Source organism: Amblyomma mixtum, chromosome 4 (assembly GCF_055824585.1).
Source record: "Amblyomma mixtum isolate Tamu chromosome 4, ASM5582458v1, whole genome shotgun sequence".
NCBI classification, from domain to species: Eukaryota; Metazoa; Arthropoda; class Arachnida; order Ixodida; family Ixodidae; genus Amblyomma; species Amblyomma mixtum.
The window spans coordinates 73848798-73875247 of NC_143015.1; the positions used below are offsets into that span (position 1 = coordinate 73848798).

At 43.6% G+C, this 26450-nt stretch overlaps 2 protein-coding genes across 5 annotated transcripts in view; one reads left to right on the forward strand and one right to left on the reverse strand.

The window, feature by feature from the left end:
• Window positions 1-907: 907 nt before the first annotated feature.
• Window positions 908-10159, reverse strand: LOC149347019 (centromere protein X-like). Its single transcript, XM_089585481.1, has 6 exons — window positions 9948-10159; window positions 7372-7423; window positions 7032-7085; window positions 4813-4844; window positions 2873-2929; window positions 908-1110 (listed from the first exon to the last, which is right to left on the reverse strand). The coding sequence occupies exons 1-6, from the start codon at window positions 10071-10073 to the stop codon at window positions 1093-1095; spliced, it is 339 nt and encodes a 112-aa protein (XP_089441607.1). The 5' UTR covers window positions 10074-10159; the 3' UTR covers window positions 908-1092.
• Window positions 10160-10456: 297 nt separating this feature from the next.
• Window positions 10457-26450, forward strand: part of PICK1 (protein interacting with PRKCA 1) — a 42140-nt gene continuing 26146 nt past the window's right edge. Inside the window, exons 1-6 of one of the 4 annotated variants that reach the window (XM_089586829.1) lie at window positions 10457-10656; window positions 12622-12739; window positions 18973-19084; window positions 21410-21538; window positions 22846-22915; window positions 26030-26119. In XM_089586829.1, coding sequence (XP_089442955.1) covers window positions 12648-12739; window positions 18973-19084; window positions 21410-21538; window positions 22846-22915; window positions 26030-26119 — 493 coding nt within the window. In that variant the 5' untranslated portion in view covers window positions 10457-10656; window positions 12622-12647. The remainder of the gene's footprint in view (window positions 10657-12621; window positions 12740-18972; window positions 19085-21409; window positions 21539-22845; window positions 22916-26029; window positions 26120-26450) is intronic. The other 3 variants (XM_089586830.1, XM_089586831.1, XM_089586832.1) reach the window with 3 other exon arrangements.

The following is a 26450-nucleotide window of genomic DNA, read 5'->3' on the forward strand; positions in this document are numbered from 1 at the left end:
GATGTCTTTCACCCCCTTCCAATGAGACTAACTTCCCTTACATTTTTGATTCATATTGCAGCGAAGAAGCACGAACACAAGTAGAAGGAACACGCAAAAAACACGGACGAACGCTGCTTTTGTTTACACAGAAAGAAGGGCCCACTGCAGAAGAAATATACTTGAGTAAAACACGTTTTTGGGCAAGTTGGTAACATTCTTGATTCATATTGCAGCGAAGAAGCACGAACACAAGTAGAAGGAACACGCAAAAAACACGGACGAACGCTGCTGTTCGTCCGTGTTTTTTGCGTGTTCCTTCTACTTGTGTTCGTGCTTCTTCGCTGCAATATGAATCAAGAATGTTACCAACTTGCCCAAAAACGTGTTTTACTCAAGTATATTCCCTTACATTTAAGGGCATTTTCTTAGAACCCATTGCCTTATGCAAGTTATATGCTCGTGCTGCTGAATTGCAGAGAATATAGATTGTCTGCACTCATGCATCATCAAATGAACAACGCCTGAAGTACTTTCAAACCTCTCTGTGCATGCCTGCAGCTTTTCAAGACAACTTTGGGACTGCCAGCTACTGCTGAAACATAAATTCTCTACCTGCGCATCTTCCCAGTGATCTTATGTGAGCAAGTAGAGGCAGAGATGCTGCGATGTGCTATCCTCAACGAATGGAACGCGAACAAAACTGAAATGCCAGGAAAAAAATGTCAACATATTAGCTCCTCAAGAGAAAATACAAGCTTCATTAACACTTCTAAAGGACAGTTTGTGCACCTTCAAAATGAAATTAACCTGCAGTGGTATTGAGCTTCCCCCCATCTAAGATCGCTTCATTTTGCTACTCACATTTCATCCCTTGACGATAGCACAGTACACTGTAATACTGTAGAAGCACAAAGGAATACAGAAGTACTCTTTTGTAACTCCTTTATTCAACAAAATGTTTTACAAACAGTATATACATGTTACACACAGCACAGTTTTAGCTGGAATTTAAACGTGTGCTTGAAGTGGTGTAGTCCGTGGAACCTGACCACTGACTGAGGTTGCCAGCCACCTCCGCCACAAAGACGTGCACCTTTGCCTGGTGGGAACTCATGGAAAATCGAACAGCTATACAGAAAAAAGGAACAAGAGCATGAAAATGTCATCAGACTACAATGGTGGCATACTTAACTTAGCAGCTTGAATCATTCACAAAGCACAAGAGAACAATCAAGGGCTCCTGGCTGTTTTCGTGCCCAAAAAGTTACTAGCCAGGCGTTGAAAAGAACGTACACTATCAATCACACTTAGAGGGAACACGGCTCCGCATGGCCACGTTCCTGTGGAGTGCCATTGCATCTAACCCATTCATGAATCAATGCAGAGTGGCGCACGAGAAAAGGGATCTCGACGTGGTGAGTTGTGTATCTGCCGCTTTGCATGGGATTACACGTGGCTTGGTCACAGTGGTGCCCCGCATGTGCACAGTCACGTGGAGCCGTGTTCCCTCTAAGTGTGACTGACCCTGTACCTTTTCCAGACCTCTGTCAAATTCTAATTTTGTGGAAAAAGCCCCTTCTAACTGAACATCCGGCCAAGTGATGTGGACCACCAGTGCAGGAACCTTTGCACTATTTCAGACACTCACCCGAAGAGGGAAAACTGGTTGAAGTTGAAAAGTTTATTGAGGAATTCAATCAAAGTTGCAATTGTATACAGCGAGTGGTCCCATGGTACAAGACCGCGGGCGGGACCTCCCATGAAAATATATTTCAATATGCAACATAATACAAAATACACAACACATTAATTAGCGACGCACAGAATAAATATAGGTACAGTCAGGGACAAAAGTCTCCGGACCACGTGTTTCTCTAACGAAGCCGATAGCTCTGCTATTATTCGGCGGCCGGGGACCACACTTGTGGAGGCGAAAGTTAAATTTTTGTTCTTTCATCTCCACAAGTGCGGTCTCCAACCACGGTCTGATTGTAGAGCTATAAGCTTCGTTTGAGGAACACGTGGTCCGGAGACTTTTGTCGCAGACTGTACATAGTGTAATATTAGTTACTGAAATATTTAAATACAAACAATGGTTTGGTTTGGTTTGGTTTATGGGGTTTAACGTCCCAAAGCGACTAAGGCTATGAGAGACGCCGTAGTGGAGGGCTCCGGAAATTTCGACCACCTGGGGTTCTTTAACGTGCACTGACATCGCACAGTACACGGGCCTCGAATTTCTCCTCCAAAGAAATTCAGCTGCCGCGACCGGGAAAATACAAACAATGTAATGCAGGATAATGTACAATAAAACACTCACAGATGCCGTGATACATAGGATCAATAACAAAAAAAAAATCACAAATTAAGAAGGAAAAGCTTTAGTTTGACCTTGAATAAAGAAAGCGTATTAGTTTGTTTGATGTCTATGTTCAAAGAGTTCCAAAATGATACGGATGAAAAATGAAGGCATTGTTTCCCGTAGTTAGTTCTGACCTTAGGTAGTAAAAAGTTACTACGCAGCGCAAAACGTGTGACGATGTTGCTCATGATCGTGCCGGGAGAAAATATGCTTAGCGGGAGATGATGATGATGAAGAATCTTAAAGAATAGGATACCAGTGTTGTAAAAATAAAGGGCCGAGATAGGTAGAACGTTTAAATCTATGAACAAAATGCGGGAGGGTGACATTCGAGGAAAACAATGTCTGAAGGAAAACAATGTCTTGAGATTGATTATTTTATTAGGGGGTGGTAATAAAGGGGCATTATAGATTTGCAAAAAAAAAAAAAAGAGGAAAGGTTCTGATCTTTTAACCAGGACACGAGATTCGTGCTGAATGCGCCATTGCAGTGTTGGAGTGTGTGCAGCAAGACAGATGTATGCTCACCAACTGTGGCAACACTTTCTCCAGGTGCTCGTTGGTAACCTCAGTGTCAGACTGGATCTGAAAAACGTTTGGAAAACAAAAAGGAAAGGAAAAGTAGCGAAACCAGTGTGAGCATTCATTACCCTGTAAGGAAGAAGCTGGCACCATTGAAAGGTGCCCCATCCCCCACACTTCTGTCTCCACTGAAACCATCTACGATTTCCAGGCTTGACAAAAAAATGTCCTAATCCCTGAGACGCACGAAGGACAAACGAGAAGAACAGCCCCTTGCAAGTATCAAGTATGGCGGCTTGATAGTTTTGATGTACAATATGCTGACGAATTATTACTCATCGGAGCTTCCATCGAAACATCATTCTTACCACAATTTACATGCCTCACATTTCATGCCGGTTTCTTACCCTCAACTCTTTATAGCACGTGTCGAATGGGAAACAGATTTAAAGAAAAAAAATGCGATGCAAGGAGACAACACATGTGCTTAAAGGTGCAGTGAAGAGGAATCTGAACTTGTCTTTTTGTCGCGGGAACTCCATCTGCACGTTACGAGCATTCTTAGGAACTGCGACTTATTGCCCTGTGTGGCCGATTTCCCTAATCAAATCTGATTAACGTCCGGCTCCCGCCTTTTTTTTTTTTAATTCTCCCCGTACGGTGGGCAGAGTCGACCAACGTGTGGAGTGCCTTTCAGCCAGCTTTGTGGAGGCTTCGCTTTCGCTTTATTTTGTTTTTTAGGTTTCCGCGAATAAATAGTTTCATTCGCAGATAACATAGCCGCAAAATGAGCCCGCAAAAAATAAAAACAGGCGCGGACTATTTGCTACTACGGATTACTACACATTACTCCGCAGAGCGGCAAGCCGCCATGGGACTGGGAGAAAGGCACTCCACGCGTTGGTAAACTCCGCTCACCGTACAGGGGAGAATTCAAGGAAAAAGGCGGGAGCCGGACGCTAATTTGATTTAATTAGAGAAATCGGCCACAAAGGGCAATTAATCGATGTTTCTAGGAATGCTCGGAATGTGCAGATGGAGTTCCCGTGGCAAAAAGACGAGTTCAGATTCCTCTTCACTGCACCTTTAATCTCGTCCTTCACGTCACACTAGTTTGCACTGTTTGCCATTTGACTTCAATACAAACCAACCTTTCATTCTCAACAGCGCATCTTCTCTGAATACTTATATGTAGTACGAATAGACTACCAAGAACATGATTTTTTTAAGAATACGCCATCGGGCTTTACCAATGACTGTTGAAAGGTGGTAGCCATTTCGCACCACCAATCACCAGTCCAATCACCCCTGAAGCCTGATTGAACTGACACAAGGTACGCATCTGCAGCTCATGACGCCTTTTGGTTAAGTGACTGCCCTTCTCGTGCCTTTGCAGAAGCATAGGGAAGGAAAGACCGTCAGCAAAACATGCACTGCTCGCCATCAATGTTTGTGAATATGGAACCTCCAAAGTGACTGTCAGAAATGCATTCTACAGCAGGTTCAGCTGGCGACATGTAGAAGGCCTTGCAAGTGTTCTTTTCAAAGCATAACTTCAGAAGCCTTGGCAGGGAAAAATACTGTATAAACTTGTAATGGGCAGCACTTTCTTTTTTAAATTCACGTGTATATTTTGAAGGCATGGCCCATACCTGAATTACAAAAAAAAGCATAATTATATTTTTTTTCTCGGATACCTAGTAAAAAAAACAGGAGATGCGGCCCATACACAGGTGCGGTCATTGCACACGATATAAGAAAATTTAGAACCTAGAGTAAGCCACGAGAACTACTGCTTTGTGATGGTTTTCATATACAGCTAAGTGCTGAAGGCTCTCGTAAACCACTGCAAAACCAGACAGATAATGGAGTGTAAAAAATGTTAAACAAGTACCATCACAGAAAGATGTTCACGAATATTTAACAAATGCATAAACAGTCCGCACCTTTGCCTGCTCAGTGGCCCTTACTATGGTCTCTGCAAAAATAAAAGAAAACGTAAAGGCAGGCAAATTAGAAGCCAACCACATCTCCCCCTGTGCACAAAAAATAAAAAGAAAGAGGTGGTCAGTGCTATACTCCATCTTAGTTGTTCCTTGCAGCATTACCAAAGCTGCGATGACGCTGTGGAATGTACAGCCAGTATAAAATGGGCATATCTGATAGCGTACGCTAAAGAAAGTAGCATTCATTGTAGAACACATGTGCCACATGCTATTTCAAATCGAGCCTTACCGTATGCTCGCGTTACGTATGCTTTTTGAGAGTTTAGCGTCTGTGGCTCTGCTAAAATATCTTTCCAAAATGGCGATGCCATTCGAAGCAGGATCACTCGTTTCAGACTGGATTCGTCATCGTTACTGCCATTTTCAGTACTTACACTGGCCATAATTGGGACACTGGGCGCTTCGTCTCATCTCACCTAAAACAAAATGTATATACAATAATTTTTTTTTTATTTATAGCAATGATTCTGCTGCCTCGAAGCCTGTGATTATTGACAAAGATAGTTCCTGTTCTTACTACCAGATGGGGCCACTAGGCTGAGTTTATTTTTGTGTCTCTGTTTGCATAAGCTTAACTAAATGTGCGAATGTGACAAATGGTGTAACATCCCACAAAATACTTGATTAAGCGTATGTAAGCATACACATGCTTACGATACGTAGACAGTGCTGATTTACACTCTTTTCTAATCCGATCTATGTAGGCCATGCAGGAGCAGACACGCGGATGACGAGGTGTGGAGGAACACATTTAATGCGCTCCCCAGGTTGGTCGAGACTGTCTCTACCATCCACAGTTCTGCAAGGAACTTATGAGATGAAGTGTAGCAACCAGCATGCAACAAATTTCATTGCACTATTGGAGCACTTGTTTTGGGAACACTTTGAAGGAGTTAAAAAATAAAGGCGCAGACGGAACTAATTTTTATTTATTTACTTAGCATGTCCTGTCTTCTATGAATGCACGACTTGGAAGTACAGGTATGCTGCATCATACAGCAACATGAAAGGCAATAGATGCAAAATTATGGCCATAATTTGCACAAAAATTGAACAAATTTCAAATGCACAGAGGCTCACAATAACGCAACATGTATGCATTGGATGTGTGAGGAAATAATATTTGGGTATGTAATTTTCAGAAATTTGGAAGCACGAACAAAGGAAAAACAGAGAATACTGATAAAAGCACAAAAAACAAGGCAACATGCTCATGACTGACATTTGGCTGATCCAAGCTTAGCTAGTATTGCAGGGGTAAAGCCATTTGGACTTTCTGCCAGATTACATATGTTACTTTGATCTGGTCTACAGCATCCATACATTAGACGTTTGCAGTCACTCAATTTTTTAAATGATACAAACAAAGCTGTTTCCCTCTGTGATAAATTTTGAGCAGGTGGATTCCTTAAGAACCCAAACAGCTTGAGGACCTTGTTAATCGTTGCCAGAGGAATAATGTAAAGAACTGTTTTTTGAAGCATATATCCTGAAGGACTGGTGACTTCGTTGCGTGCGGCTGCTTGCCTCTTATCAGTGTCAATTTTAAGTGCTTGGCTGCCTTTTGTTGTTCTATGTTCTCGATGGCTACGTGCGTGCACTGGTTTTTTGCTATACCGGTCACAGCTCCAGTAGTAGGTTTTTGCGCTGCTGCCTTCGGAAAGACGTCACTGTTCAGTTGTCCACTCATTTCGAAGAGGGTGCAGGCTTCGCAGCATAAGCCGCTATGTTTTAGACATATGGGCTTCCATGCAAGCTACTCTACCACTCTACATCTACCTTGCAACTACTGCTACAAAAGTCACATCATTGTATCACGTGTTTAACTCCCAGGCACATGGAATGTGCTCCACTGTATATGTATGTATATGTAGCTGTAGAAACACTGAAAAGCAAAATAGAGGGAAAAAAACTGGGAAAGCTCAAGACCGCAGCCTCGATAAGAGGTGGTATCAAAGCAAGGTGCCCGAAGAGTGAATACACTTTTTTTTTCACTGCAAATACAATTACACATGGCAGCGAGAAAGCGTTGAACAAATTGAGCAGCATTTAAAGTCCCGCACAGAGGTGTTTGCAATCAGGGAAGGTTCAATTATTGAAGAGCTCCGCCGAGAATGTCGGGCGCACGTTTTCATGCAAGGTTGATGAGCACAACTCACCCACTGTCATCATGCGGAAGAGCTCCGTGAGCATCTTGAGTGCGTCAGCACTGACTGCAAGAACAAAATAGCACGAGGTTTAGTCTATTTTGAGGGATTAACGTCCCAAAGTGACTCAGGCTATGAGGGATGCAGTGTGTAGAGCTCCAGATAATTTTAACGTGCCGTGGCATTGTACAGTACACGGGCCTCTAGCATTTCGCCTCTGTCGAAATGCAATCGTCGCGGCCGTGACTAAGCCCACATTATTCAGGTCAGCAGCTAAGCACCGTAACCACTGAGCCACCGCAGTGACAAAAGAAAACACACAAGAAAAGAACTGGCATTTACAGGCACTCACTCCTTGTTTTCTCGTGTTCAAAATTCATCTTCATCAGCTCCTGGATGGTCTTCTGCATGGTATTAACAAAAAAAAAGCAGCGAAAAAGACATGCATTAAAATATGCATGAGCTTTATCCATTGCAAGTAAGTCAGTTCTGTTTTAACCAAGAAGTATGCACTGCATAATTAAGAATTTAGTTGCAAAAGCAACCCTAGGTATTGAAAGTAAAATGCAAGTAAACAATATGGTTTCAGAGGAACTACTCAGCCTTCCTTTAGCATCTAGTTCAGGGCTAAAGTTGAAAGCATTACGGTTCTGTACGTAGCCCCACGGCTTTAATAAGCACTGGCTGGAGCTCGCAACGGTTCACGTCAAAGCATAGGTAACAACTATTAGCAGCTGTAACACGTCTTGTGTGTCAAAAGTTTACAGTAAAATACAATTTAACAAAAAAAGCAGTTCATAACAATGGGTCACGGTATCTTGCATTACTCTACTGGCCAATCGCAACAATAAACGAAAGCAGCTTTTTAATGTTAGACTTCATTAATCAAGCCAGGTATCATGATTCTAGAGCATATAACTTTTTTTTTTCTGGAGATAAGTTTCTAGTTCAGGTAAAAAGAAAATTATCAACAACACACTACTTTTTTGTCATGGAGGAATTCTGTGCGGCAGTCCTGAATATGGGTGAAGCTTCACCATAGACTTAGGTGTTGCACCCGACTACAGCATTAATCAGACTGCCCGAAAAAGAATGTTTGGCAGTTCGGCTACTCCTAAAACAGGCAGCTGTTCCTTGGTGTTACTGCTGAAGAGAGCCCATCGGTACCAGTGCGCTATATGAAGTCTGTTAGAAAAGTATCCGACTTTATTTTTTTTTGCGAACACCTGATGGATATGAGACAAGTGCGCTTGCACCAGCCGACCTTGAACCTCCATGCGCATGTACGAATATTTTCCGGCCTGCCGATAGCGTCAGTCGCTGGGACGCAGCGTTTGAGTGAGGCAGTGCGCAGTGCTCTCGTCGGTTTTTTATTGCAAGGAAAATGGCGGAGCGAGAGGAGCAGCGCTACTGCATCAAATTTAGCCAGAAACGGGATGACAACCAAGTGGAAACTGTTCGGAATATTCAGTGCGGCTTTCGGTGAAGATGCTATGAGCAGCACACAAATTAAACAGAGGTACAATTGGTTTAAAGATGGCCGCACATCGGCGGAGAGCGAGCCACGCTCCAGTCGGCCATCAACGTGCCGAAATGGCCAGGTCATTGTCGAAGTGAACGCTGTGGTGATGCGGGACCGTCGTGTGACTATCCGAGAAATTGTGGAAGAGGTGGACATCAGCAATTTTTCTGTATATTCCATTATCCCCGAAGATTTGGCCATGGAGAGAGTTGCGGCGAAGTTCGTGCCGAAGCTGCTCACGGCGGAGCAAAAGCAGCTTCGTGTTGAAGTCTCGCAGGGCATGCTAGATTCCACAAACAGTGACCCCGACTTCACAAACACCATAATCACTGGTGACGAGTCTTGGGTGTACGGGTACGACCCGGAAACCAAATCCCAGTCGTCACAGTGGAAGCATTTCATATCACCGAGACCAAAGAAGGCCTGCCAAGCGCGCAGCAATGTCAAAGTGATGCTGACAGCTTTCTTTGACTCCCTCTGTGTGGCACACCACGAGTACGCACCCTACAGGGTCAAACAATGACCAAAGAGTACTATAGGGACGTCCTCCGTCGCCTACGTGGTGCTGTGCGGCGCAAGAGACCGGAGTTGAGGTCAACAGGAAATTGGCGCATCCATCACGACAATACTCCTGCACATTTATCGCACTTGATTCAGACTTTTTGAGAAAAAACCAGACTCCTGTAGTTCAACAGACTCCTTACTCTCTTGATATGGCCCCCTGCGACTTCTGGCTGTTTCCCAAAGTCAAGAGGCCATTGAAAGGAGCGCGATTTCAGACAAGTTAGAGGACATTATGGCTGCAACGACAGCTGAGCTAAACTCCATTCCGAAAGAGGCCTTTTCGGAATACTTCCCACAATGGCAGCACCGCTGGGAGAAGTGTGTGGAGTCCCAAGGGGACTACTTTGAAGGTGATTAGGTTTCGAACGCTCCAGTTATCCCAGTTTGTTTTCTTCGGCCAAAGGTCGGATACTTTTCTAACAGACCTCGTATATGAGCCAGACCAGGTGCAAATGCTACTCTTTGTTGTGTTATCCGAAATATTAGCAAGATGTCTTGAGTAACGTCTGGCCACACACAACGGTGAAATGACATGACATAACAAACAACAAAAAAGTTTGACTTTTCGTGCGAAGAAATGCCGGTAACCGCAACCATAAACGCATAACATGGCTGTCTTTGTAACAATAAATATGATCCTGGTTTGTTTTACTAGTTTCAGTTCTGACAAGCCACTCTCCAGAAGCTCGATTCTTTTTATCTGTTACCGTAGATGCGTCGTTCACTGACTCTAAAACGGTTACAACGAATGAAGAAAAAACCGCGCACCGCGTTCGCACCAAGCGGCGCGCTGGCGACCGACACAGCGCAGTGCCCAATGCCAACGGAATTCGCCGACCTACCGTTTTGAACGTCGGTGTTTCAATAATGGAAGATTCCTGGGATCGCCTCCTACCCTTTTCGTCCAAGTGAACATCTCCGTCGTCAACTTGCGCTCTCGAAGTACCCGCTTTGGAACTGGCCGCCATGTTGAAGTGATGGCGCAACTAATAGACCAATAGCTCTTCGTGAAGCGCCATGCCACCAGCCATGGAGGAAGGAAAAAGGCAAACTTTCCTTCCTCCAAGCCACCAGCCAACCAGTCACCGAGTAAACATTCTTCTTGAGAACTCAATTAATTTTAGGGTCTGAATTCCGCACTGTGTTTCACTTTGTTAGAACACAATCTTCAGAATCCACAATTTTAGCTAGTGAAATTAAAATAAACGTTAAAGTAAAACAATAGCGCTGAAAACAAACGTATTCAGAAAGAATGACAAGAAAAAATTTGCCTTTATTTTTGGTAGAACATATAACTGTTATAAAACCTAGAGAAATGAAGAAAGCGGCTTCGAGGCTCGAGCACTTTTTTTCCCCCATGTCAGCGCGCGCATCGGTGTGCCGTGCTGTACGTGCCTGTTCTGCGGTGGTTCCAATGATTCGGCACTGTTAAACCCGCATCGCGTGTCTCATTTTTGTCTGCCCTCATACCGGTCGCCTTCGCGGGTCGTCCGCCGTCGTCGCAAACATGTTGGACCTCGAAGAGAACTGCTACTTCGAGGAAGACAAAATGTGCGTATCTGACACAGCGGCCACGCGTATGCGCGCAAGCCAGCCACCGACCGTTTCCGTTTGCTGCGTGTCGCTTGAGGCAGCTGCCGCAGCTGCTGCCGTGCGTTTCGTGGGCCTCTAGCAGTGGCTTCTGATCTTATTTCTTATTTATTCTTCCGCGGTCGCCATGCACGCGATCTCGATCCACGCGTGTGCGACTAGCTGCTGTCAGGTGCGTGTGCACAGCCGACACTCGCGGTGTATGTTGAGTTGGCACCTCGAATGCAGTTTTCGCCGCCGTGACAACACCGCGGTTTAGCAGAGCATCTACTCGTTTTCAGGTAACACCTCAATCGGGGTCCGGCTGTATGCGATTTTGAATATAACTCCTGCCTTGTATCAAGGTTTAAGAGAAAGGTTCAGCGAGGGCTTTGAACCGTCATCGCGCTTAATTTCGTTATAGCTTGGGTTCAGCAGGCTGCGCGTTTTGCAGCTTTCACAAATGAAGCATATTAATGCTTTCCGTACGTACTTACAATGGGCGTGTTTGCAGCAAAGCTTAAGAGTGTGGTAGGAAAGCCGAATGCCGCTTTTAGTCAGACGCGCATTCAATCATTTGCGACGACTTTTTCCTGGGTGTTTCAGGGACACCCCCAAAGTGGTGTCAAATACGAACAAGGGTGTAATTTCAGCCAAATCGCTGTTAGTGCAGTTCTTTAGTGGCATGGCTGTTCTTGTGCTGATGGCAGTGTTTGAGTTTTTGCTGTTTCATCTTTCTTAATTCATATTTTGTGTAAGATTGTGCCTAGTGAACAGCCGGGTATCCTTTGGATGTATTCTGTACGCCTCTTGGAAATATTTTGGATACACGTTGCAAATATGAAAATTTTTGGTGTGGTATCTGGAGTGCATCTCTGTCACTGCTGCAAAGGAGCTCCCATGGATGCCTTTGTCGTGCCTGAATGATATGAAGAGCGGATTTATTTGGGAGTCCGTACGGGAGGCAGTAATCAAAGACACATCTTTCCGATATGATTTCAGTGCTATATTGAGCAGAGGCTGCTGACGTTTGAAAATAGTGTAAAATAGTGCTTGATTGCTGACGTGTGTCTGCACTAGCATTTCAGTGTGTTGCAGTCTCCTTCTCTGCTTGCTTTACTTGGTTCATGGTAGCTCATTTCTTCCCTCTTTGAGTCTAATTGCCCAAACTTCACGAGGAAAGATTAGCTGCAAGTCTCGGTCTTCTAAAACACACATGGCGTAGATCATTCAGTGCATTATGGTGCAGCCTGTTACTTGGAAATGAATGCCTGAGCAGTAGTTGCATTTTATTCCAACCTGAGAGCATGTGTGCAGTCGGGCTGGAATGAAACACGAACAGTGCCAGCTAACAAAATAAATATTATACCTGTGTACATAAAGCGGCAGTGTAGAACTAGCCCGATTCATGTACCGGACTAAAGAGCTTTCCGAATTACATATTCATGAACTTGTTGCAAATTAATGTCTTACCGCAAAGTAGAGAAGTACGGCATATGCGTGTTCACGTTTCATTCCAGCCTGACTACACTGTTCTTACTATTAGTGTGAAGGCTCAGGATCCCTTATGAGCTGTACCCCAAATGTGAAGTAGTGTCAGTCTACTAGTCGTTAAAGCTTGGACAGGGGCTGTTAATGAATCAGATTTTTTTTGCTTTCTTTTTGGGAAGAGGCCTGAGCCTAAACATGACTGCGCTGCACCCTCCCGCACGTCTGTCACATCTTATCTCCGCCTCTTCTCGTTTTGATCGGCTAGGTCTGCTCTCCTCTTTGAGTTTATGCTCTTGTTCCACCAAGTGTGCCAAAACACTTTGTTTTTAAAGGCTTGCTGCCTCTAGTGCGTGTGCACGTGCTTCTTTTTTTGCATCCCACCCCTGCCCCCACAGTTCTGTTTTGTTTCCTGTTTTCTTTTTCTTTTCCCCCCCCCCGTTTTCCGGCCCCCTGTAGTGGTGGAAGCGCTGCGAGCGCATGCTATGTCTGATGTGGCATGCGCCTACCACCTCATCCCACAAGAGGATCCAGACGACGCGACGGATACATTCTTCTTCAAAATGGAGGACCGCATGTATGTCTGCTCTGACGACCCGCTGCTCATTTAAGCTCTTAACTGTTTTCGAGAAGTGGCCTTTGTAGATGTACGCTGCCTTTTCCGGCTTCTCTGCATGACTGCACATATAGGGCAATGTTTTCAGTAGGGAGCACTTAGACTCGTGTAGGGTAGCCAGCGTGGCATGGCAGAGACTAATGTTTTCTACTGGATGGAGCCTGTGCAGTGTTTTTCACTTTAAAGAGGCTGTAAGGCTTCCCATCAGGGCCTGTGCCATCAGCTACAACATTGCTGCAGCACTTACAGATAGCTTGAGCGGGCATTTTATGGGCACATTTTAAACCTTCCAAAGAGCCAAACTCTTCCGAGTAGGTGATCCGTGGTCGACGCTCATTTGGCAAAGCATATAATGTGGGAACAGGTGAAAGTCAGAACTTGGCTGCAGGGCCCTCCTGAAGGAGCTTAGTTCCTGATCAGTCATTTGTTTTCTTCTGGTAGTTTTGAGCGCTTCATCGTCCATCAGGCCTGGTCATTAAGCATCAGTTGTACTATTACTGCGAGCAGTTCTGATAGCGTACCCATCATTGGTGGAGGTTGTCGCATGAGAACTATCGCAAGTTGAAGTATTACACGCGAACGGCAAAGAAAGAAACGTGGAGAAATGTGCAGTGCAGTCATGTCTCGAACCTTTGCTTTTCCTTTTCTTTTTTTCTGCGAGAATGATGTCTTTTCCATCTATTACTTTTCCATCTACTACTTCCATCAACTCTTCCATCTATTACTTTGTGTGTTGCTCATAGTTGTGAGCAATTCTTGGAAGCATCTGATTTTCATCACACGGTGTTACTTGCCTCTCAGATAGTCAGCTGCACCTGCACTCATCACAGTGGTTGCACAGGATTCCGTATCTTATCAGTTATTGCACGCTGGCAAGACTGAGTGATGTGACTGCAAATTGGGGGGCTTTATCTGTTAATATACGCACTGTTATGTTTCAGACATCCCCATTAGTGTGAGGGTATGTGATTTAGGAGTTAAAAAAAAAGGGTTTCTTAAGTTTTTTTTTTCGTGCTGTATTTTACGGTCTTTCATTAACGCATCCTTTCTCATTTAATGGACTTGGTTACAAACTTTTCTGTTTGAAATGATTAAATGGTGAACTGCGGTGAACTTGGCCAGCCGTCTGTCTCATCCGCTTTCCATCACTTGGCGCATGACTGTCAACAGATTGAATTGTGGCAGTAACAAACACAAGTAACACAAGGGAATTAGTAACACAAACTCTGTGTTTGATTTTACCGTGCGTAAAATTCTCTGAGGTGTTTTGCTGTTTCCTCAGCATGGTCTGGCTAATTAGTTTGACTTCTGGAAAAACTTGAGTTGGTGGGGAGCATCACATTCACTTTGATTGTAAGTTGTGCAATATTTAATACCTTGGCAAGTTGGCACGCATCCATTTTCGGTTTTGCATGGTCTCTTGTTATGGGCAGGATATTTTCATTGGGGGCATTAGAGGAAGTGGTGAGAAAAATAAACAAATTAAGTGAATGAATGAATATTAGAATTTATTGGGCTCGTTGTGTTCTTTCGTACTGCTATAACGTCTATTGCCCAGAAAAATTCACATTTTTTGAGGCAGTTCTGAAGAAATTCGAAGATCAATTTTTTTTATGCCAGTTTGCCTGTAAATCATGGCTAACTGGGTTTCCAATTTCGAAGAGTTACGTCTGGAGAACGTTGCCAAATGGATGCTTGACTCAAAATGGATTAACGGCTGCCAGTCTCCTTGGTTCGGTGTTGTAATAAACATGAGGTGCGCACAGCTGGGGAAAGCAATAAATCGGAGACCAGTTGCCAGAGCGCATGATCGCGATCATCGCCGAGAGGCTTGGCAGTGCTTCTTCACTCGCCACCATTTCCTTAATGGGAGCGTTGTTCTGGTAGATGAACGGTTGTGACTAAGGTCCTTACTGTTGTCTCGGTGGCAAAACTCACTACATTTTTCGATGGAGCCTTTGAGGGACCTGGTGACTGCTTGGAAACTCTGGTAAAAGGCGTTCAGTTTTTTTTTTTTTTTGCCCTAGGTGACTTGTGATTCAATTCCGATGGTTACAGCAGAGTGGGATGCAAAATATACGTAGGTTATTGTAAAAAATGAGGCAGCGAGGAAACTTATCTCCTGATGACATAAGTGGCTGTGATGATGTTAGCCTGTGAGAGCTTGCCAACACCTTGCCTAATGAGTTATCGCTGTCTTGCTCTGCTTATTACTGCCTCTGAGTCTAAGTAGTGGAACAAGAATAGAGGAAAGAAAGTGCGTGTTTGCATTCGATGTAGATTGAAAATGAAAACTCATTTGTGTTTACTGTGCCCAGTTTACAGTAACTGACTTGAGCAGCACAGCATTGCATTCGCATTTTCAGTGGCCTTGTGAGTAGCTTGCAGCTTCAGTGAACTCCTCTGACAACAGGCGCTTCTTGAAGTTTGGGGGGGAGGGGGACATTTAGCATGCGTTTCTTGCCTTTGCCTGCATTGTGGTTTGGGAGGAGTCCATTTTGTTTCCATCTTGGGATGAGGGCGTTCTTTGCACCCACAGGGGTCTCAATGTGCTCCTTTTAGATGTTTTACTTGCTGCTCCTTCAGTGCATCTCATTGGTCTCACAGGCCTCCATAGCCTGAATGACCGCATAGGTGCGGGATGTTGTCACCACCCAAGGATTGGCAGTAATTTGCTGGCATTAGCTTTTGCTGCTAGTTGTTAGGCATAATTTCTTTGTATCACTTCCCTTGAATCGGACTCGGTTATGGTTGCATATGGTTTGTTGAAGCGCTATGAGAAGTTGGAAAATTTGTGCCTGTGTCAAACACCGGGTCGGAGGGACACTTTAGAGCTTGTTTGTGCAGTTTATTTCTCCCCAGATTTTTTCCTGCATGATGCGCATACGAGGTTGTTCCACTTTGAGACTTTTGTCCGCATACACATTGTGTTTCTTGGGCGTTTGCATGTAACATGTAATGATGAGAGTGATGAGAGTATGTTGTCGACATTCTGGCCTCTGTTCTTGTGGCAGGTAGTGTGTGTCGGTGTAACATTTGTTTGCCTTACATGTTGTAGTGACATGTTTGCCCCCTTCCCTTCGTGCGTTCCCTAAAGTATTTGCTGAAAACTTGTAGCCGTGATTAGTGCTTGGGTTCTGAGATGCAACCACAACATGGTCAGGGCAAGGTGACGATGCAAGTGCTTACTCGCAACTTAGATTCGTTTTGGGAAAACAAAGACTTTTATCAAAGCCAAGGAATATGTTATCCACTATTTCATGGAACTAGAATTCTGTTCTGTTACCTGAATCGTCTCGAAAGGGAGACTGTGGAGGTGCCGCCGCGTCTTAACGAAAGCACCAACATCTTCATCATCCAATCCGTGTAGCCTTTTCAATGAAGGAAATCACTTAGGTGCCACTTGACTTTTTCTGTGCACATGTGTTTCTTTTTTTTTCATTCCTTAAATGGTCCTTTTATTTGAGAATGCAGCGTACTTGGTTGCTGACTTTATTTTTTCCCCATAGAAGGCTATATTTTTCCAAAATAAATTTCAGCACGAAGTAAGCTCCGGGGTTGTCGTCTTGATGTGTCGCTGTTGTGCCATTTCAAAATCCAACCACGAACCTCACCAAATTCACCCAGTTTTTTCTTCCGTCGTACTTGGGACATATGGGGCAAAGAGTCAGTAGCATTAAGCGTCCATTGCTTCGAATTCTAACGTCACTTGATGACACTTTTTTTTTGCATGTAATCCAGACTTCAACAGCTGTAGCCTTAGTGGCATAATTTGGTTGAGGAGCATGCATAATGAAGCCTTGTTAATCAAATTTCCTTAATTCATATTTCCAGTTCATGAACTGTTTTTTTGTCCTGTCAGCGTCATCTTTGTTAAGAAGAGCCTGATTGATCGAGTTCCCCTTTATTCAAGCACTGCACAGTGTGAACATATTTTTGGCCACCCTTCGAGTCCTAATTATTGAGATTTGACTGTAATAGCTCAGCATGGTACAAAGCTGGACAAGTTGATAAACTTGTTCTGTTGCAGACTGAAGGGTAGTATTTGAAAGACAGTGTGGAAATGAAGAAGTGGGCAAGCACGGCTTTGCGATCTCAATTTAAGCTAGTTGGCTCATAGCACAAAAATAACAACAGTCAATGAGGGACACCAAGCAAGGCTTTGTTCTGTTTGACACGGCTTTGTCCTGTCCAGTTAGTAGTGGGATCTGCCAGCTTGTTTACTATTAACCGTCTTATAAAATTAAGAATATTGGGTGAAAGCCAGAAGTGTTGCTCAGCAGCTCAGTAGGTGTCCTTTGTTTTCTTAAATGCGTGTAAATTTTATGAGCCGCTGCGGTGGCTCAGTGGTTATGGTGCTCGGCTGCTGACCTGAAAGACGCGGGTTCGATCCTGGCCACGGTGGTCGAATTTCGATGGAGGTGAAATTCTAGAGGCTCGTGTGCTGTGCGATGTCAGTGCACGTTAAAGAATCCCAGGTGGTCGAAATTTCCAGCGCCCTTCACTACGGCATCCCTCATTGCTTGAGTCGGTTTGGAATGTTAAAAAAAAAATACAAATTTTATCCTAGACTACTGCCTTTCATTTGTAGCAAAAGGCTTAGCATTCAGCCTCTTGTAAATCTAAACTGTTATGAATTGTGTGTCATACTGGGTTTTAGTTATTGTGAATGCATTAAAGGGACCATGAAACAATATTTACCAATGTTAATAAAAATGCTTGAGCAATTGTATTCCATCACTTGTTGTCAAACCACAAATATTTTTAAGCTAGCTTCATTATCACTGACCATACCGGCGATTAAAAATCATGCTCCTTCTCTCACCCTCAATTCATACACGCTGACACACCAGAAAAAAAAAAAAGTCTGGAATGTGTCCTGCCCCACCCTGTGTCTTGCCCACATCGTTTGTGCATGGCCAGTCTGAAAACAAACCCAGATTCTCCTCTCTGTGTTGGAGAGAAGGTGGCTAACAACACGTGAAGTGTCACCCTAGTCAGTTCCAAGCGGCAATTTTTAAAAATTATTTGTTAATTATGAGGTCCACACAGAGCTTTTGAATTTGGCATGAATACTCACAAAGACCACCTCTGCATATTTGTTGCATTAGTTTGTGACCATCAAAATTGGTTCAGGGTGCCTTTTGCATGTAACAGCACTTTTATTTACATTAAAATGATAATTTTAAATTGTTAACAAATGTGACCACCAACATTTTCGTAGCTATCCTGGATGGTTGGCATCAGTGCAGATCAAAGAAGATCTTTTGAGGTCTTAAGCCTTTACGTCGTCAGTTTTATCCTTATGACATGGGGTATATCTTCTAATGAGTGAAAACTAGCAATAATAAGGTAAAGCAGGCTTCTGGGTATACTATACTATAACACTAATGAGGCGTTTCCCAACACATCCGAGAATGGTCCATGGGTCAGCTCACTTTTGCCAGTGCTGTGAGACCAAGTCGGGGTTCAAAGCAGCCAATGCACGTCATGCGGACATTTTCTGGATACCACCTTCCCGACCTTTTTACTGGTGTGGCAGCTCTTCATTCTTTCTTTATTTTTAATTTATTGGATAATTTATTTAATTGATGATGTCTTTGCTGGACTACAGCTTGCTTCATCTGGACAGATTTTTCCAGGGATCCTACTTTAATGCAAGGTCGCTAAAGCCTGCTTGGGACGCCAAATTGTTCTGTTAATGCCTTTTTCCTTCTCTGTACTTTATAAAGTGTGTTCGGAACTGGCCACTTGAGTTTGCACATGCAACCCTATAACAGTGTATTGACTGTGTAGGTCCTTGTAATGTTTGCGAATGCTGTATACTGTGTCTACGCGATCAAGAATATGAGAAATTTCCTTTCAAGTGAAAATGAGTAATGCAGCTGATGGCACCAGCATGATGCCAGTTTCTTGTTGAAAACCCTTGAAATCTTGTTTGTGGATGGCATAGTTGGATCACTTAGTGTATACTTTAACTATAGAAAAGAGTGCAAGGGCTGTTTGTGTTGCTTTCATACACCCCGTTCTTGTGGTGCTTGTCGGTGTGACGTGGTAATGCGTTGCTTGTCCGCATTATGTTCACGTTTCATTATTAAAGGAAGCTTCTGGCTGGGCAAGGTGAAACTTGCCTGCATGAGTACTTGATGCTGACATCACCTGTGCACTTGCTTTTGCCATCCACTCTCAACCAGGGGCATGACAGTGACCTCTGGCAGTGTGGTGATCCAGAAGGACGACAGCAACCTGATTGGCATCAGCATCGGAGGTGGCGCTCCCCTCTGCCCCTGCCTCTATGTCGTGCAGGTGAGGGAGGGCGCTCAATGCTGTGCGAAACAAACATAGAAGACGCTCGTGTGCTGTGTTGTTTCAGTGCATCTTAAAGGAGGGGAGAGGGTCTTAGAAATAAATTTTTATTAATGAAGTCACAACTATGAAATCTTCTGGGAACACGCATTTTTGCTTGCTGATTCCAAATATGTAATTTAATTTCCTGTACAACAAGTCCTTGTGCACTTATACAATATGTTTGGTAATGTTTGGCGAGGGTTTGAAAGAAATTCTACTGCAGGGAACTTGTTAATTGCATGCCATTGGTTTCTCTTGACATCAAGCTATGCAACAAGGGTAAAATTATCATCCTGCCTGTTGTAGGAGGTGAGTTATAGGATTCTGAAATGATCAGTTTTTTTCCCCTTTGTGAAGTGGCAAATTGAAAACCCTGTAACTCAACTTCTATGATAGGCAGGATAATAAATTTGCCCTTATTGCATAAACTGGTTTCAAGACAAGCCAATGGCACATGTCCTAGTGAGTTTCCTGCAGCAAAATTTACTGAAAGCTGCCGGCAAAAAGTTACATAACATATTATATAAGTGCAGAAGGACTTGCTTTACTTAAAATTAAAGTGCACATTTGGAATTAGTGCATAAAAATATGTGTTTCTTGAAGATTCCATTATTGTGACTTTATTAACAAAATTTTTTTTTCTAAGACCAGCTTCCCTCCCGTAAAGAATCCCAGGTGGTCGATAGTTAGAGTCGTCCGCTATGCCCTGTCTTTCTCTTTTCCTTTTTTCACTTCCTCCTTCTTTGTTCCCTCATGGGGCAGTTGAGGTGTCCACCAAGAAGTGAGACAGTTACACGGCCTTTCCTCATAACCAGCTTATTTACGTGGCAGAGGGGTCAGTGTGTGCCTGTATGATTCCCTTACTTAGAGGCCTTTAAAATGCTGAGTAAGAGATTAAGTAACGGAGTTCAGAAGAGCTGAGGAACATGGGTTACGGAAAAAGCAGTGGTGTAACCAACTATAGGGCCGACTGTTTGGCCAATTATAGGATAGTTGGTGGCTCATTAGTGCTAAAGGGGACAGACAAAAGCCCCGATTAGCATTATGCACTCCTTGTGAGGCAACTTGATTTTCCTCCTTTCTTTGCGTTTTGTCCTTGTGTTGCTGCACAGATCGTTCAGACAGTAATTAGCGTAGTGTGTCTTCACAAGCAGTAAGGTGCATTCTCCTTGCGGTGTTAGTTGCGAACAGCATTCTTAACACATTCACTGCGGTAGCGATTTTCCGAGCCCAAAATCCCCGTGAATTGCGAAAAATTTGAACAGAGCTCAAGACAACCAACGCAAGGAGTGCCTTTCAGCCAGTCATGTGGCACCTTGCCGTTCTGCCATTGCCGGAGTAATATGCAGTAATACGAGGAGTGGTCTTCAAAAATGTGTGGTTTGCTTGTGAACCAAACAACGCTTGCAACAAAATGGGATGGCGTCTCACAGATCACACGAAGAAGTGTAGATCCATGGATGTCGGGAGATCGCAAAACTTGGGAGTGGGGCAGACGTTGGACCTTCGAGAAAGGGGAACCGTGATCACCTATGCAGGAGCAGGTGATGGGGCACATCACCTTGAGGCAGCAATCTCGTAAAAGCAAAGAGTCTTCAGCTATTTTATTTTTGTAAGCTTAATTTGCAGCTATGTTGTCTGCAACTGGAGCTATTTATTCATGAACCCCCCCCCCAAAAAAAAAAACGAAAACGAAGTTTTTCAAAACGCTGTTCAGTGAACCTTTAGGTGCCCACTGTAACGAGTGCTACTGCGTGATATTTTGCGCTTAACTTTGCTAAACCATCTGCTAATTTTTTCATTTGTATTTTCCGTTCAGCATTTTCCTTTCAGGTCTTGACACGAAAACTGCTCATGGTGAAAACCAGCCTGTAACGAGAGATTGCAGACTTTCCTATAACTGTAACTTTAGTGGTAGTTTAATGGAGATTTTCTACTCACTGTTTGTTAAAAACTTTCATAGCTGCACAATTTCACGTCTACTTACCTGCCTTTGAGGTCTCGTTTTTATGCTTGTTCTATACTGTGGAATGTTGAATGCCAGCACTGCTTTGCATTTTTTTTTTTACCTGTTTACAACCTTCCTCTTGTATACATCTATTCTCTGTCCATTATTTGTCTAGCGATGGCATGAGTATCTGTGCGGTAAATATGTTGCAAAGAGACTAATCGATAGAAACAAAAGCTCTCAGGTTGTTGCCAGACAAAGCAGTCAGTAATAGAACGAATGCTTCAAGAAGGCAGTAAAAATTGTGGCGTCCTAATTGGCTGTCTGGCCCACAGGTATTTGACAACACACCGGCTGCCCGGGATGGCACTCTGCAGTCGGGCGATGAGATTGTGGGGGTCAACGGATCGGCCGTCAAGGGCAAGACCAAGGTCGAGGTTGCCAAGATGATCCAGAGCGTCAAGGCAAGGATGCTACGCTTGGTGGCAGTTTGTGTGCACAAGCTTGGATGCCGGAAGGCATCCATCCATAAAAAGTTCCTTTTGTTTATTTGTCTACTCTTAATATACATTCATTCTTTTGTGCTACTTTTTTTGGTAGAGTTAATTCTCAATAGTTGAAACTTCATGGGGACTGAAAAATTTTGTTTCAGTGATATGGAATTAAAGCTCGGGTAGCTGTTTTAAAATATACTTCATGTTGATAGACGTAAGTATGAGTTAGAGCAAACTGTTTCATTTAATGCGATCAGCTAACGTGAGTCTACTGTGTTGTTTTGCACCTTCCATTACTCCGTCATAAAACTCCTCTTAAATTTACTCCATGTGTTGAACGTGTAATTTTACTCCGTATATTGAGTGTTGGGTATCATTTCCACAACCATTTTCAGTTTTATTATGTCACTCTCTCCACATTGGCTTTTGCAGGGAGCGACAGTTTTCTTGTTGGTTTCTTTCAGAAAGCAATCCCTCCCCCAGCAGTAGATGAAGCATGGTACAAGACTGATGCTGGAGTCAAATCGTATTTCTGGGGTTTATGTTTGGGTAGTGAAATGTGAGTCAGTGTACGCTACAGAATCGAAGGGGGTTTTTATATTGTGGAAGGGAAGTTCGGCACTGGATTAATGCACTCCGTTTCGAATGGAGCAGCGAGACTTTTGTCACTTTGCTGTTTTGGTACTTAGCACAGTGTGTTGTCAGTGGAAAACAACCTACTGTGTCTATGGAAATGAATTGTTGTACATTATATGTTAGAGGTAGTATTACTGTCATGTGACAGTCGTGTAAAGTCACAGCAGTTTCCTCTCCAGCTATTTGCTGGCTTGAGCATACTGTTTCAGTTGTTATTGACTCTGGCTGTTGCTGCGTCGGAGGAGTACATGAGAAATGCTTTTCAAATTTCTCACATGTGTCTGCTGCTTGATATAGCCAGAACAGAAGTTGTTTTGTTTCACCATTGATTGTATTAACTGATTAGGTTAAGTGTTTGGATTAACTGCACAATGCTTTCCTTAGACTTGCATCTTTGATTTTGCTTAGTGGAGACAAGCTGTGGCTGTTGATGAACTGCCGACCGAGGAAGTGTGCGAAAGTGCTTGGATATGTGTATGTGCCACATAAGTAATGAAGTTTTGCTTTGCGCTTTCCCGTCCTCTTCGACCCTCCTGCTTGCTTTGCTTTTATTTTTTCTTTGCTGCTGCCTCTTCCCCCTGCTGGGTGGTGGGATCACCTCCTGGGGTCTGTGCCCTTTGTTTCCCGCATGTTTACCCCAGCAGAAAGAGGTGACCATCAACTACAACAAGCTGCACGCCGACCCCAAGCAGGGCAAGACGCTCGACATCGGTGAGTTGCCAGTGCCCACTTGTTAAGGGGGGATGAGGACCTTAAAACTAAATTTTTTATTTATGGCTAGAATCTCATGAAATTTTGCACACAGATGCGTTTCTCTCTTCTCATTCCAAATATGTAATCATAATTGAGCTGGTCGTCTTAAATCTTACAAAGTCTAGAATGTAATTAGGTATAATTTCTTACGCAGCTTTAATGGACTTTGTCATTGCATTTCGTTGCTTTTATTTACATGAATTGATCGCCAGAGAGTTCCCATACCCGGTGACATTCTTAGTTTTTCTCTAAAGGCACGTCATCCCGATATACTGCGTCGAGAGTAAAAGGTTGCAGTATTTTGCACTGCAACTCGTTAAGCTAATTGTAAATTGCTATTTATTCATGGATTAAACAAAAGAAGTAAGAATGTCATCGGGTATGGGAATTCGCTGGCTATCAATTCATGTAAATAAAAGTAACAAAATGCAGTGAGAAAGTTCATTAAAGCTGCGTAAGAAATTACCTAATTACACTCTAGAATTTAAGATAATTTTTGATCTGAGACCACGAGCTCAATTATAATTACATTTCTGAAATCGGAAGAGAAAAACGCATCTGTGTGAAAACTTTCATGAGATTCTAGCCATAAATAAAAAGGTCAGTTTTAAGACCCTCTTCCCCCCTTAATTGAGCTGATATCTCCTATCGGTGAAAGTATAAGAAGGGCTGTCTTGAGAGTGAGCGTATAATGTGAGAGTCCAGATTAACAAAGACGTAATTAAGTAGAGGAGTGCACCTGTTAAAGAGACGCTGAAAGCAAACTGCAGTTGTCCTGTATCAAAACAGTTTAAGAGCGCTAGCTTTTACTCATCATGTTTCGAGATTTCGTGGGGTCTGCTACCACCCTGAGATCACAGCGCCATCTGTGGCAGCAACTAGAAAACAGCACATCTCGCATTGAGACTTGTAGCGCCACCTACAATAGCATTGTGGAAACAACCACCGGCCGCGTGCCAATGATGACGTCACGGTCCAGTATGGTGAATTCTGGTGAACCAAACCGTTAACGCTCGTTACTTCAACATGTTTCAGACAGTGGCGTTTTTTTTTTTCATTCTGATGACAAAGGGCTACTTTCATATGAATGTAGCTTTTATAGAAAGCACCAAAGATCGGAAGTGTCGATATCGCCGCCGTTGTCTGTTTTCTCAAACACACTGTGGGGTTGTTGAAAATTATTTCGTTTCAAAAGGTGTTTGCTGTATCACGATGCGATTCAAGGATTTTGCGATAGTTGGCGATGGCGACCAATTGCAGTGAAAAAAGTGAACATGATGAATGCTGGCCCTGATGGTCAGGTGTGCGTTTTTTATGCGAGGTTTAAAAAAACGGTAAATGGTCATTGACAAACGTTGGGGGGTGGGTTCTTTATGCTAGTAAATAAGAGTATTCGAATCACAAGGTGTGAAACCTTTTTTTTCTTGTCTAAAACAAATATTGCACCCAATGAAATCTACGAGCCAAATGCCAGTAATACAGGGGTGGTATTCTGCCGTTGTCGCCTTTTGCGACATGTCGCATATGGGCGGGGCCTAAAAAAGTGCTTACAGATGCTCGAAGAAACGGAAAAAGCCGCCGGCACTTTCGTCTGCGGTGCATTCATTCACTCCGAGAAGCGACAATTTACCACTGCTGATTCATTAGCAGCAGTAGTTTCGTATCTTTTATAGCAAGAATATTTGCCATCGCATGACGTCTAATGTTCAAAAAAACATTTGCAAATTTAATATAAACTCGCTTTACTTCATTTAAGTCTATAAAACACCGCGAAAAAGCTCCAAAACTATTTTTCTTTCGTTCCGGACGGTTGTGCTAGGTTTCGGCTGCGTTTCGGGCAGTTGCAGACGGTAGCAGTGTAGCTGGAGGTCCCATTAGGCTTGCGCGCTCCAGAATCGAGAGCGTATCTAAAAAACTAGGCTGAATTGCAGCTTAAACTTTATCGTCGAAGCAAGGTAAGTCATAGCGAAAAGTAACAACACCAGTAGTTGCCGGTAAACATGCCGACCGGAATCGCAAGGACTGCTGAATTGGCTGAAGCGGGCGGCTCTCGCTTGAAAGGACGTCGCCATGTTTTCATCACGCCAAGGGCGCAAAAGCCGCAACTGCCGATTGCGTTCGTGCGCTAACGGTAGCCCGTCGCCCGCGCGAATCGCTTCAGCGCATTCCGTTGTTCGACTAAGCGTAGTAAATTGGGGCGACGTCACGACGACGTAGCAGGAAGGCGGATCCGTGTTGTCACGCCGCCGTCACCGCGGCTCGAGCCAATCAGCGAAGTGCGACTGCGACATGTCGCAAAAGGCGACACCGGGAGAATACCACCCCAGGCTATCAAGTGGACTGCTTCTATATTTTTCTTTAGTCTAGTTCAGTGAAATGTGCAGCCAATTACGTGAAAAAATTCATTTCTTTATTTTTTTTACCTGAAACGTAGTCTATTTTATTCTAGTCCAACTATTTCTAAAATGTGCATGTCTGAGGCAGGCGGTAAAAAAATGTTATGATGACCGCGAAAGAAGACTACATATTTAAAAAAATTTCAAAAATGGTATGATTGAAGCTAAACTTGAAAACTAAAAATAGGTAAAAATTGAGCGTTGCTTTTCCATCTTGCCCTATAGGAAAGAGCATCGCTTGTGCATTGTGAAATAAAAATGAAGCAGCAATGAAACAAATAAATTTAATGTGAATGTCTTGAAAACTGAGTCTCTTCAAATTCAAAGAGCTGTCACGTGATTCGAAAATTTCTTTTGCCAAAAATCTTCTGGCAAAAGGCTTTTAACAGCACAATAAAGATAAGGGCCATAAATTTTCTCAAAGAAATTGGGGAGGGTCAAGCTTAAACTCTAGTGCATTTGTCGTGAAATGACCCAGTAGCTAACGTACAGTATTAATTGCAATTTACTCTGCGACATAAAAAGCTTTTGCCGTCACAGGTATTTCAGGGTGCATCAGGTCGAGCTAAGAAACATAATTCTCATTATTAATGTTGCAGTTATATTTTTATAGATGATATGCCCGCAGCCTACGCAACTGAAAAGAAAAATCAATGTTTGTTGTTTTGCATTGCAGTGCTGAAGAAAGCCAAGCACCGCATTGTGGAGAACATGAGCTCCACCACGGCGGATGCCCTCGGACTGAGTCGTGCCATCCTCTGCAACGGTGGGTAGAGAATGCCTTGAAGGAAAAATAAAATACTTGGCGCATGGAAAGAAAAATGATCGGTGTAACGTTAAGAGATCGTAAGCGGGCAGAGTGGGTGAAGGAATAAGCGTGGGTTAATGACATCCTATTCGAAATCAAGAGGAGGAAATGGGCTTGGGCAGGGCATGCAATGCGAAGGCAAGATAACCGCTGGCTCTTTAGGGTAACGAAGTGGATTCCAAGAGAAGGCAAGCGTAGCAGGGGGTCGCCAGAAAGTTAGGTGGGCGGGTGAGAATAGGAAGTTTGCGGGGATACAGTGGCCGCAGCTGGCGAAGGACAGGACTAATTG

Coding starts and splice junctions, on each gene's coding strand:
- LOC149347019 (XM_089585481.1), bottom strand. CDS start 10,073: ATGGCGGCCAGTTCCAAAGCGGGTACTTCGAGAGCGCAAGTTGACGAC. Junction 7,086..7,371: donor TGAACACGAGAAAACAAGGA/GTGAGTGCCTGT, acceptor TTGTTCTTGCAG/TCAGTGCTGACGCACTCAAG. Junction 4,845..7,031: donor CTTCCGCATGATGACAGTGG/GTGAGTTGTGCT, acceptor TTATTTTTGCAG/AGACCATAGTAAGGGCCACT.